This window comes from Oryzias melastigma, linkage group LG20 (genome assembly GCF_002922805.2).
Source record: "Oryzias melastigma strain HK-1 linkage group LG20, ASM292280v2, whole genome shotgun sequence".
Classification (NCBI taxonomy): Eukaryota; Metazoa; Chordata; class Actinopteri; order Beloniformes; family Adrianichthyidae; genus Oryzias; species Oryzias melastigma.
In genome coordinates, this window is record NC_050531.1 from 10,180,440 (window position 1) to 10,194,201 (window position 13,762).

Below are 13,762 nucleotides of genomic sequence, written 5' to 3' on the forward strand. Positions count from 1 at the left end.
CTTCACCCATCTGCTTCAGTGGGACACAGATTCCCAGTACAGCTGCTGCAAAGCAACAATTCTGCTCTTTAAATGTACACATTTTAGCACTTATGTGTAGCTTGATTTGAAAGCTAAAATTAGCAGGCAGCATAAGATTTAACATCTCAGCATTTGTTATAGAATGCATTTGTTCAGTCAGTGGTAATCTTCTGATGAGCAGATTTGCTGCATTCAAATTCAGAACATGTTACATTCAAACAATGCAAATAAAAAAAAAATCTTAAGGGTTTTGTGCAGGCTGCAGTTTCCCATCAAATCCAATAAATCTGAAGCTGCTCCATCAAAACAAAGACGCAGAGCAACATTAAATAGTCAAATAGTGCGGCTTCTGTTTACTTCTTTTCACTTTCCTCTTGAATTTAAAGAAGCTCGCAGACATTAATTGACTCAGAAGGGGAATGCTGGCTTCCACAGGGATAAAGTCTTATCTTGTTTGCTCTGACTTTTTGCTTTTACAGATATTGACTCATAGAGAAGTGCATTCTCGACTGTACAGGGAAGACAAAGGGATTATATTGCAACTGCTTGCAGTTTCTGCTGCTTTTGATAGTGAAGTCAGCTCCCCAACAAATCCTAGAAGCATAGCGAGGATTCTGTCAGCCTGATGGATGCACCACCCGCCCGGCTCCATTCTCTCTGCGTTTGTCTAATGCTTCTTTGCTTTGCTCTGCTTCTATAGGAGCTGATGACCAAATTGATAACCGAGACTCCAGATCATCCGATCCCTTTTCTCATTGATCATCTGCAGACCAAGCAAGATAGCCCCGGTAAACTGCACAAAGCTCTGTCCGGTTCCGCAGCGCTGTGGGCGCAGAGCTCCCCAGGTAGGTCCAAACGCTACAAACTCTTTTATATGTTCAATTATTAATGACATATTTACTTTCCCATCTTCTTAAGTTAATGCAGCATATGATGGGAGTTTGCAGTTTAACAGAGTTTGGGGATAAAAATCTACAATCTGATAAAACAGTAACAATTTTTGATTCAAAATATCATATTTTTCCCCCCATTACAGTGAAAAAATCCTGAAAAAAGGGCAAATCATTAAATAAATGTTCAGCCAAATTAATAATTTTAAATTAAAAAGTAAAAAAATTAAAGAAACACAATAACACTATTCTTAACATTTCTAATCTTTTCAACTATGTCTTCACAGAGCATAACAGAAAAATATTTAACCACAGGGATCGGCTTTGGGAGCCCTGTGACCCTGAGATTTGACCCTGACTCGGCTACTTTGGAAAATTAATGTGCACAAAAGTTATTACCTTCTAAGCAAAACATATCAGCCAATTTTTGTGTGAAATATTAATGCTTAAAAAATGTCTTTTTTAACCCTTATTGATGCAATTATGCATCTGGTCAGTTTGGGTCAAACATTTTATAGTTTATCATCTACATGAAAACAACAACATGTTTACATTTTTTATAGCAGGAAAAAATCCAGTTCTTAAGGGGCCAAGTTAGTGTGCACAAGATTTTTGTGTATAAAAAGAGAATTCCTTACATGCAACAACAAGAGTTTGAACATTTTCAGATAATGAAAAAGGAAGGAAGTTAATGAATTAGTTCTGTTTTTTCAGTTCTTTCAGGTCGATGACAGCTTAAGCTAGAATATTCAAAAGAAAATTGTGACAAAGCTCCTGTATTTTCCGTCAAAGAAATACACCAAATAGTGATTTAAAGAAATATTTTCCAAAAATTTAGATTGAAATTCTTTTTCCGATCATCTTTTAAATTTATATTTAAAGTGTTCCCAGTGGTTTTTAAATTAACGATTATGTTGTTTTTTGCAAAAAAAAAAAAAAAAGAAAAAGTTGTGGACGGGACTCCTGGCATGGAGGAACCCCGCCCCTTTACCCTCGCCATTGTGGAGGAGAGCAGGGTGCTTTTGGCACTTTTTCAAACTGCATTTTTTTCTCTCTTCCTGGTTCACACTGATCTAAACAAAGTAGTTATTTTGAGGACATTTGAGCTTAATTCTCTCAATATATGTCCCCCATCGTCAGAAAAATGTTGCAATGTTAAAAATGCCAAAGACTTGTTGTTTTAATGTTGATTTTCACTTTTATATTTACTTTTAAAATCAGCATGCTGTGAAATAATACATGTTACATGTGTTTTTTTTTTTTGCAAATCCCGATATAAAGGTAAAAATATGCTGCAAATAATAACAAAATCTGGCAGAACTATCAGTTAATCTTTATTTGATTAACCTTGACATTTGGCGCCTCATAGAAAAGAGGTTTTCAATTTAAGCTACACTTATAGATTAAGGGACTAATTGTATCAATTTTCTCTCTCCTTACAGAAAATAAAAATACTCGAAGGGAATACAGCAACTTTGAGAAGCCGTGGCAAATTCACCCAAAGAAACCCAAAAAATCCAAAAGTGACCTGGCTGTTTCAAGCATCTCTCCACCTTCACCAGAATCCAAGTCCTGTGAGTTCACCTCCATCACATTTCTTTCTATTTTTCCCGCATTTTCCAGATGTCTTCAACTCTTCGTCTGCCGGTTGTATCACTTGTTTGCTCAATTACACGCTCCATTCATTTTAATCTCCATTTTTAATTTGTTATAATTATATCTAATTAAAGTTAGTCACAGTGTCCTTCCTCTCAGAGCCCTCCATAATAAAAAAAAACGACCACACGTCTATTATTACACACTGATGAATTATTCACCAAATGTAGAAACAAAACTTTTGATTTAGTTTTGAAGTAAATGTCCGTAGCCGTGACGCTGAAATGAAGCATGAGTCTGGAGGCAGTGGGGAGGGGTCAAACGGGGAGGAAGCAGAGCCTCCGACTTCTTCAATAATTTAGGACTGTGCTCTATCAATGCCAGACTAAGTCTATTTTCGGATGTGGTTGGAGCGTTGCTCACAATCAAGAGGAAGCAGGCGTGAAGACGAGCGCACACAAGTCAGCTAAAACCGAGGCGAGTGGAGGAACGGAGACGCACTGGAAGGAAGATTCGTCTGTGGAGCGCGAGCCACATTTCTGCTGACCCTTCAGGCGGCGAGGAGCCCGTCTTTTAGTCAGACCGCATTAAAAATACATGCACAGGTGTTTTGACGCACGGCTCAGGAAAATTAAAAATCAAAGGAAGCGCCTCGCATTCCAATGCTACGAACAACAGCTGTGAAAAATGCATGGAGGGCGGCACCTTTTAGTCAAAGCGTCATGCTCTTTAGCCTTCATTCTGCTGCTTTGATCCTCTATAATATTCGAAGTTAAAGTATAGCAGTCGTCGAAATACGAGAAAGGGAAGACCCTTTCTGGCAAGCAAAAGAGATGTTTTTATTTCTGCCAGTCTGCTATTGGCAGAGACATTTCCTCTGTTTATGGGTGTTAGTTTGCCAAGCGGCTTAGTCAGGGTAAACATGGCAGATTGTGGCAGGAACGCCGTCAAAAACTCACTATTGACTTAATTTGAGTGAAAATGAGAAAAGAAGAGGTTGATTTTCACTCGTGTAGTGGATATATGTTTGTTTTTATTTACAGTTTTGATAGAAAGAGTGGCATCAGTGTTGGCGTGTCTGCACACCCAGCTGTTTTTTTATGTTGATCCAGACTCTGTTTGAGAAGAAGACGTGGGGTGATTACAAATATTGCATTTGCAATAAAGACTCTTTCTTTTCTTTCTTTGGTTAAATAAGTTAGAATTCAATACTTTATGAATGAACTAACAACCAGAGGAGGAGAAAGGACACTGGAGGGGATGTCAGTTCAGTATGTGGGTCATTTCCTGTTTCAGTGATTTTTTTTAATCAAAGAGATTGACAAACACTTCTCCTCCCCCCCACTGGCAAGCAGACCGCTGAGCTCTGCGCCTCTGGAAACAACTTGATGAATTTTCTGCCAGCGCTTCATTTCACTTTGTTTCACAAAGACTTGGGGAGTTGGGAGGGGGGTTGGCCGCAGAGGCTCTAACCGGACTGATCCCTGCTTGTTACATCTAGTGCCACGGTCCGTCGAGTACCCGTCCTGGGACTGGAGAGAAAGCCGGGACTTTGATGAGCTCAGCCACATTCTGCAGGAGAGCAAGAAGCTGGGCAAGGCCCTGGAGAGCCTGTCACGCAGTGAGTGGCCACACCTCGGCAGAGTGCACGCTTGTGTCAGACGGTAGTTTTCTTCATATATAGGGCAGAGTGCTGCTCAACAGTTAGTGAATCATTTATAGCATCAGTAAAGAGGAAAAAACTCCTATCGACTGTGTGAAAACGACAAACCGAGCTCTAAAATCAGAAAAATTAGGCCGCAAAAAGTAACCCAGCAGGGGGCGACTCACTCTCTTGAGAAAAAGTTTATCTTTATGACGTGAAAACAACATCAACAACCTGAATAATCAAGTTTTTTTTATATATATTTGTGATTTATAGTTTCTTAATGCTAAGAACTGCCGCTATTCTTATCAATAAAATCATAAGTAAATAAAAAGGTTTAAAAAGTGAGACAAACTTGGGTCAACTCTTTCCATCGAGCAAACCCATTTAGCTTAATATTTTTTTAATCCAGTCTGACCCAAATTGGAAGTAAATTAAGTAACTTTTGTGAAAAGTTCTACTAAATGTGCCGAGGAGCAGAACTGAGGATGAATTTCAAAGTAAAGCGGCACATAAATGTATGATTTGCAGGATAATTTTCTTAAAAAATATAAAAACAACTAAATTATTCTGACGTTTACTATTTTATTTTAATATTTTAAAGTCAAAAAAGGTTCCTTTGTTCTCTGAAACACCTTTGTGGTTTTTAAACTGCAGAACTCGATTATTTTCATGGAATTCATTCTCTTCTCTCTGTAGGCATCGCCTTCTCTGATGAACTTGATCAGGTAAGAAGATATAAAACTTTATTAAATTTAGCAAACTGTATTGAGTTTATTGTTGAAAAGCGGCTGCTCTGTAATTCATGGGTTGTGAAATAAAACCCAGCTTTTATAACTTGGTTGGAGCCCAGCAGCTGATCTGACAACGTAATCCACCTCTAGAAGCAAATTCTCCATCTTTCTGCTTCACTGTGCACATCACTGCAGCAATCTGTGAACACGGGTTTCCTCATCACCTGGTTCCAATCTCTTCCAACACAATGGAGCAGAATCTGCCAGGCTGGAGACGCTTGGATCTGTTTGGAAATGCTGGCTCAGGATGAGAAACACAGCATGTGTTTTTTTTAAAGGAATTTTGGTGGAATTTTTAGTTTTTTTTTTCCAAAAAGAGGTATTAATTACTAAGTAATTACAGAGACTCATCAGAACTGAAGACTGTGGTGGATTTAGAGGTTTGTTTCTCCTCCGTGTGGATCCTGGGGATTTTGTTGGTTTGCTGCGAGTGAGAAACCCAGCAGCTCTGCTGTATTTCAAAATGCTGCGGGTATGAAGGACGCCATTATACATTCAGAGTGAAAACTGATTTGTTGTTTTTAGAATCTTAAGGTCAAGTTCACAGCTTTTCCTTGACTCCATTTACTTCCACCTTTTCCTTTTGTTGTTATTTCATTTGTGTCTCCCCTGTCAGTCTTACCCGTCTGAAGACGTTTTACTTTTATGCTTCTGTGTCCTTTTTTTAGACCTTTGGAGGATTCAACTCAGTCCTGCGCCCTCGGGTGGTGGGGGAATGGGCGGGGCGTGAGGAGGATGATGCGGACCCGCTGGCTGCTGAGATGCTGCACCCTCCAGTCCCGCGGGTCAAGACGGAAGTGTACTGGAGCAGCAGAGACAACAGCCCAGCCAGAAGGTGACTGGATTTATGCGTTTAAAAGAGTCTGCATAAGAAATGTAAAACAAGTCCATGAAGTTAATGTGTCTTAATGTGGAAGCTGCATGTAAATGGTCATCTTTTGATCTATTTTAGAAGCGTTCTTAGGATTATGCTGTTTTTAGCCAAAATAATTAAAAAAAAACTGTCATTTTCTAGGACATAGTTTCTGCAAAGCGGCAGGAGTTCATTAAAAACTTGCCTTAGAGTTGTGGGCGGGACCTTCTCATCTCCCACTATGTTATAACCCCTTACAACCCGTGCTAACATACCGATGGATTCGTCGACTGGATTCGTCTACAAGTGAATGTATCTGAATGGAGCATGGAGCTTCTGGCTTGCCGTAGCAGCTTCTACAATCTTTTACCAACGACATTTTTTCATCTGCTCCTGATTTAGAACACACAGAAATACTAATAAATTCAATTTTAAGTTTATTTTTCTTCATATTTGTCCTCTATCATCAGAAAAATGCAACAAAAACATGTTTAAAAATGCCAAAAAGCATAATTTTCATGGTAATGGGTTTCTAAGATCTTCTATTAGTTCTGAATAAGACTGGAAATTAAAGAGAAAGCACAATATTTTCTTTGGTTAGCTAGTTGATCAGATGCTTCCCTTTTTAGAAACGTACCTAAAAGTCAGGACTCTAGAATCCGAGTGGAGTTTCTACTCCTTTACATCAACAGCTGAGGAGGTCCTGACATGTACTACAGTGAGATTGCCACCTGGAAGCCTCCCTGATGAAGCATTTATTCATGTCCAACCAAGTAACTGACTGCAGACACCCTGGAGAGATTGAATCTCTCAGCTGGTTTGGGAACATCTCAGTGTTCTTCCAGAGGAGCTGAAGGTGATCAGAGATCATAAATGGTTGAATGGAGACCTCTGTATATATATAAAGAAAAAATATTAAAACAGCTTGAAATACTGTTTCAAATGAGTTATCATATTATATAAATAACACTAATGAGTTTTAGGATACTTGTGCAAGACTAAATACACCTTTAAAAGAATTCCTGTTTGTTTTCTAATCCATCCATTCTAAGGTTGGAAAAAATTCACCAGTAATCAGGATTTAATTAAGTTAAAGAAAAAAAATCTAAATTAAAAACATGCATGAACATAAATAATTTCTTTATCCCAGATTGGAAAGACTTTTTTTTCTGTTTGTGTGTCATTCAACATGACTGTGACCAGAGATTGAACAAGATATAAACCCATAAATCACAAGCAGGCCTCAGCCCACGGTTAATCCCATTAGGTTTATTGTATGTGAGGCTTACAGGCAGGAATCACCTCCTTGGAAGATAAGCTGCTGGGTGAAGGAGTTCTTGTGCGGATTCACCTGTGAGATAATCTATGTGGACCTGAGAGGACTCAAGATGATGTTTCAGAGACAAAAAAAAAGTTAAAAATAGATCAGAGAATGCTCCTGCTACAGTCTGAAGTGCTTTAAAAATCTGCATAAATGCATTTAACATAAATACCGTGAGTCAAAAAACAGAATAAATGTTTTAAACACTAGTAACTGGAAAAAAAAAAAACACAATTATTTTACCGAAATTGAACTAAAATAAACTAGACTAACGTATTTACGTGTGTGCTCCTTTCAGGTAGAACAAAATTTAATAAGAAAAAATGAAATAAACCTTGAAAATGTGTGCATCCTGTGTGCAGTTTATGAAAGGATGTGCAACAATTGTTTGGATGCAAATCTAATCTGTAATTTGAACAGAAATTGAGGAGTGCAGAGTAGGAACAGTAACCCAAAAATTAAAAAAAAAATAAAAACTAGTCATTTTGGGTTAAAATCCCAGTTTGGATCATCAGAAGTTATCTCATCAAATGTTTAAACAGTTTTAGGCAGAACGTTTGAATTTTCTTCTACTGTCACATTACTTCTTTTGGTTGTTTATTTTTCAGAGAAAAACAGATATATTTGGTAAATTAGGATGGCAGCAAAGGGAAAATGGGAAGTCAAGAATCTGAGGATTTTTTTTTTTAAATATTGTTTGAAATGAAACTTCTTCATCCAATATCCCTCAAAGAACATCTTTTGTTATCTTGAAATTTCATCTGGAAAAATCTTTTCATCTGCTTATAAAATGAGCCTCTTTAGTACGAGTTCTTTATTCTGGTACAGAAATTGCTGATCACCTTTGATCTGTTCATGTTTTCAATAAATAGATGTAATGAAGTGAGAATATTGTCCAGCAAAGGGATTTTCTAACACATTAGGAAGACGAGAGATGCATCACAATTTCACATCAGAACAAATGAGAAAATGTTTTAAGTTGCAAAATCTCAATGAATGCAGATTTTATATTGATCATAAATCCTAAAATATGTTGTTTAAGGAATGAATGTATGGCAAACTTTCTTAAATCATGTCTTTGTGCATCAACCTCAGACAACAGTTTGACTGTTTAAAAAGATGTGGGAGGTTTGTAATGTTCATCAAATATTCACTTCAGCTATTAGAGATGGAATATAAGAAAAATAATGAGGAAAACACACTGAATGGCTTTTTGAAATATTTTATTTTGAAAAAGGGGTGCTAAAAGTAATCTTGTTTTAATGACACCTGATTATCTGTCCACACCCTTAATCAGCCAGACTTCAATCAGACTTCAAGATGAAATCTTCTCATCAATCATTTTCTATCCTCCATAGTCTGAAGATGGAAACAAAGAGTAAAGGCTTGAAGGAGCAGCAGCAGCATCACAAGAAGCTCCTGGCTGCCATGTTGTCCCAGGACTCCTTTGATTCAGTGAACAGCTCCAACGCCTCCGTGGTGGAAGATGAGATTGAGGACGAGGACGACGCCATGGAGCTTCTGGGTAAAGCCGCAAATGGTTTGCAGACTCCCTTATGTCTCATCTAGAAAACACAGAGCATCATGGGTAACCTTTTGATTTTTATCACATCAAAATAGTCAAAAACAGAAAGGAGTGTGATGAGTTTGACAAATAATTTTCATGAAAGATTTATTTTTCATATCGAGTTTAGCTCAATAGGTGGTTAATCTAGCCGTTGAAAGGAGTTGTACCTCAGAGTCAAAAAAAACACCTTCTTTGATTTGTGTTTGGGGCTTTTGAGCACATATTCCACCTTTAGAAAAAAATCTAAAAAATAAGCGCCTCACTTGAAGTCTTGTATCTCTCAGCCTCTCCAGTGAAAGGCCTGAGAGTTTTTCCTGCTGCCTGTGCAGGCACAGAGCGTAACTCTGCATGCCAAATTGAATTTGTTCCCTGGAATATTTGATGTAGTGAAGGTCTCCCTCTGGTCCCGTCACTTGTTCCTCCTATTTTGTCTCTGCAATAAGCCCCCATCTGCAGGGGTGAACGTCTTGGCAAAAATGACCACACCGTGCACATTTTGCACAAACAGCATGTTAGATGAGATATGTATTTAAATAAGTATTTACAACCACAAAATCCAGCGTTAGTAGACTTCCAGGTTAAAACAAACGCTGTCACTCTCCTTTAGTATGAGGCAAAACAATCCACAGTGCAGTCATTTTGTGCCGAACATGTGCTCCAATTATAGTGCACTTCTAGACTCGGAGTGTAAAGGAGCTGACAAGCTGCAGAGAAGTACTGCAATTGTCAAACATATCAAGTACGACTCGCTTAGATTTGTCAAACATGTAAAAATAGCTTATGTGGGATTGGTGGCTTATACGGAATTTCTACCACAAATGTAAAATTTACTTTTATCAAATGACATTTTTTACTGCTATGTATAAAATGAAAAACCAAAATATGGTTTATCTTGCTGTATTCATGCTCAAATTAAGAATTAAATTGAACATTTTACTGCTTGGATTAAGAGTAACTTTTGAAATTCTTCATTTTGATTTGTCTTTTTGACCATATCAATTATTCAGCATATATACATGCTAACTAAAACAATTAATTTTAATAAATGTGTTCCTCGTTTGATGAAAGTGACTCGTTATAATAGAAAAAAACACCTAAAGTTCTCCCATCAGCTCCAAAAAAATTGTATTATTTTGGCCAAAACAAAAAAATGTAATCATGCCAGATGGGATATATTTTTAGGTTCCATAAACCCTTTATATTATTTTTTTCCATCACAAGTTCCGAGAGGAAAAAAATAAAGGACTCAAGAGTCTTTTTCTTCCTTTCTTATGCCAGTCGTTCACAGTTATGACCCAAGACAGCAGTCCATAATGGAGATAAATACAACCATAAAGCAGGATATCGGTGGTCCGTGATGACCCTCTTGGATCATAACTCTCAAACCCGTGCACATTCCCTCCAGTGACTTTTCCTCCTGAGTCTGGGGCAGTAACTCTGAGGTCGTTTCATTTCACTGAGGTAATTTCTGATTCCTTTTCAAGGTCTGGTCATGCTGTTCTTTAGAGACGCGACTTCTCTGCCAACCTGTGGCAGCTCAGAGAATTAGGAGACCCTCAATAGATCTTTGGGGTCTTTTATAGAATCTGTCAGAAAGATAAGGCAAATGTGATCTTTTTTAGAGATAGGCACACTTCAAGCCTTGAAGAGATATCCATCTTTTTCTTCACATCAAGATTAAAAACCAAGAAGATGCTCAAGGGCACTAGTGAAGCTGGAAGAGAGCTAAACAATTTGGCATTTATCTCAAACAGAAATTGTGAGACCATAGAAACAGCTTCTAGTTTAAAGCTTCAATTTTAAACTTTTGCTTAGGGTGCCCTCTAGTGATCAAACTATCACATTACACCCCTCTGAGTGAAATCCCAGCATTTCTTTGCTTGGTTTATCTGACATTTTCCAGGAAAGAAGCTTGTTGGGGAGACTTCTCCAACAGTCAGACAAGTATTATAAACAGAAGAGAAAAACATGTTGGGAGTTTGGTTCAAGGAGATAAAAGCAAAAGAGAAAATTGCACATTTTCACAGAAAACCCCTCTGAAATCACAGAGAAAAATGGTCCTACGTGTTAAAATATGACTAAATGCAGCTTTCTTACTTCTTCTTTGTGAGTTACAAACATAAGTGATTTTTAATATAAAAGATTATTTTAAGGTGATTTTCTTATTGTTTGTCTTAAAATTTCTAAACTTCCACTTTTACAAATGTCAGCAAGGATGGAGTTGGATTATGCTTTTTTTACTCTCCTTTAAAGACGCCATAGACGCCATTTTTCACTTCTTTCAAACGTGAAATCTCTTGTCTCAAAACAGAAGCAGGGAAGATTTGACGGGAACAAGATGAGAGAGAGATAAATCTGCGTCTGATCCTGGAAACTAGAGACTGCAGGATGAGTTACCGCTCCTGTGTGTGGCTCTTTTTCTTTGGAGGTGTTATATCTACGGTGATCAAACGGCGCCTGCAGCATCATGCAGGAGTCGTGTTTTTGAGCTCAGAAAGGGAAAGTGATTTTTTTATTTATTTTTTTATGATCTTCCCTGAAACTGTTTAATCTAAGTTTTCTATCTTAGTCAGTGTGAGATTAGCTGTAAATGTTTTCCACATAAACTTTATTCTTGGGATGAAACTGGTAAATATGTCATATACAACTTAACATACTTAAGTACAATACACAAAAAGAACTCAGTAAGTATCATTTGAATGGTGCTAAAATAACTTTGTTTACCTGAACATTCCTGATGAGATTGTCAGTTTTGGCAGATAAGGACTGTTGTTTCGCTCATTCTTTTGCTCGTCTTTTTTCCAAATAACCAACAAAGAGGCAATATCAGCCAAAAAAAGGGAAGGGAGATTTCAACATTTTTATAAAAACATGCCAGTTTAAAAATATCAACATTTTAATCCAATATCTGCAGTCAAACAGGCTGCAATTCTCCTATTTTAGCATTACAAGGTCATCTATTATGCACTGCTTACCAACCGCCTCAGATGAACTGACATGGATACACTGATGCCGTGTTGTGGCGGCTGCAGCCAGACGGAGGCAGAAGATTGTAGACGGGTGCACGGGCATGTCATCTGTAGATAGAGCAGGTATCCCGCAGATAGAAGATCGGTCTGAATGGATGCTTTATGTTATTACGGATTGTTTAGCTAAAGACCTCGCTGTTCCTGGGCTCCTGTCTGCTTCCAAATCAAGATCCAGGAAACAGATGAGAGGCGACTTCATGTGTGAGTTCTGAACTTGATGACACCGTGTCGACATTAAAGACCCACTCTGAGGAAAATGGTGTTTTTAACATGTTCTTGTGACATTTTTATGATGATGGAGGGATATTCATAAAGAAAATGAAAGTTAAAATTGCGTTTCTAAGGATTTCTATATCAAACAGGGAAAAAAATGCATTTTTCACTTGTTAGGGACGTTAGGGTGACTAGACAAAAAGTTTAATTTATATTCTTAGAATTAATCAGAAATCCAATTTAATCCCCCACCAAAAAACTCCCTAATGACAGACGGTGCCTTAATGGCGCTTACAAAGCCAGTAAAGGCGAGGTTTCTCAGTGAAGTCTGTGATAAGACTTTCTTTCTTTCCACAGACCTCAGAGCTGTTACGTTGCCACGCTCATGTGTGTCTCCATCTGATTCTGATCAGGGTTTTTTACTGCTGCGCTCATGGCCGTGACAGCTTGGAAGCCGGCAGCCATATTTTTAACTTCTAAAAAGGGGGCGGAGCTCCGACCGAGGGTGTCATCAAATGCAATGATGCATAATTATGATACGTAAGCTGGAATACCCTTTTTATTACCAAGGCAAACAAAATGTGTCTCTGTTGTGAATCCCATCAAAGATGGTGACAACAAACCGCCCAGCGGAGGCGTTGGTGTCGGAGGCTTAATGAAACCCAAATGCTGCTTGTACTGTGTGTGAGGGCAGCACAAGTGTGAGGTCTGCCAGTGTCGCTGCCTTTTTTTTCGTTTATCAGCGCGTCTTACTGTGTTGCTAACACATGTGCGGGTCTTTGGACTGCACACCGTAAGCAGCAGAGCATCTGTCACGTATACCGAACATTAATTACAGCCCAGTGTTTTGTGGTTTCACGTTGCCGCAGATCATGAAAGAATGGAAAATTCAATTATTTCTTTCAGATGAGAGACAATAAATTACAGCATTCGCTGCCGTGAAGGCTTGAGTGTGTAGGTGCATGTCCGTGTGTGTGTGTGGTGAGGCCTCGGATGAATCCACCTCGTATATCTGTCATCGCTGCTCCTGCAAAGGTGTACATTAAGTCATTTGTGCAGCTCGTGTGCTAATTATCACTCTGTCTTTAGCTTCTCGTGGAGCAGCAGAGAGCCAGTCAGTCCGTCGCTGTTTAAACAACATTAAATTACATGGAAACTTGGAGAGAAAAGCACACAAAGGCTTTATCTGTGCTCCACTCCTCTCTGGCTTTACTTGCGATTGAGTGATTGCGGGACGGAATTCCTCATCGCTCAAGCCTTTTTTGTTGAGATTACATTGCTTGAATAGTTTCCATTCTACCCCTCCCCACTCCACACACCTATGTATTCCCCCTCCGATGCAGGCGCGTTTTATTTATCCGGCATGGCCCGTAGTTAGACGGGAGCACGCACGGCTTCCCCCGTGCACGGGGAGTGAAACTTGTGGACTGTTGTGTCTAGACTGGGGCCTGGGAGGCTGTCATGCACTCAGGGTAAACTGGCTTTGTGGGCAACACATTGTGCACTAATCGCTGCTGATTTGTGTGGGAAGCACGCTGAGCTCCTTTTTATGGCGCACGCACGTGATTGGTTAAAGAGACGCAGGAAAAGACAGAATCTGTGTGCTTTATTTTGAAATAATCTCTGAATTTACACTTGAAAAGATGACAATGTGTCGCCTAAAGTCAAGTTTATATAGTAAATTAGGTGTGTCAATATTTCTGTAAGACACCTTACAAGTACAATATGTAACCAAGGCAACTTTCAAGCCTTTGTTCTTTTAAATGTAATCATCTTTACTTTGCGTTTTACCATAAATAAACTATCTTTCTGTTTCATAGACTCCAGCAAAGT

At 38.6% G+C, this 13,762-nt stretch overlaps 1 protein-coding gene across 3 annotated transcripts in view; it reads left to right on the top strand.

Annotated features, from left to right (window-relative positions):
* Positions 1-13,762, top strand: part of lg20h8orf34 (linkage group 20 C8orf34 homolog) — a 60,815-nt gene that overhangs the window by 14,955 nt on the left and 32,098 nt on the right. For all 3 annotated transcript variants that reach the window (XM_024280685.2, XM_036217404.1, XM_036217405.1), the window contains exons 2-7: positions 722-866; positions 2,354-2,485; positions 4,009-4,128; positions 4,852-4,880; positions 5,615-5,781; positions 8,479-8,645. In XM_024280685.2, the coding sequence (XP_024136453.1) occupies positions 722-866; positions 2,354-2,485; positions 4,009-4,128; positions 4,852-4,880; positions 5,615-5,781; positions 8,479-8,645 (760 nt within the window). The remainder of the gene's footprint in view (positions 1-721; positions 867-2,353; positions 2,486-4,008; positions 4,129-4,851; positions 4,881-5,614; positions 5,782-8,478; positions 8,646-13,762) is intronic.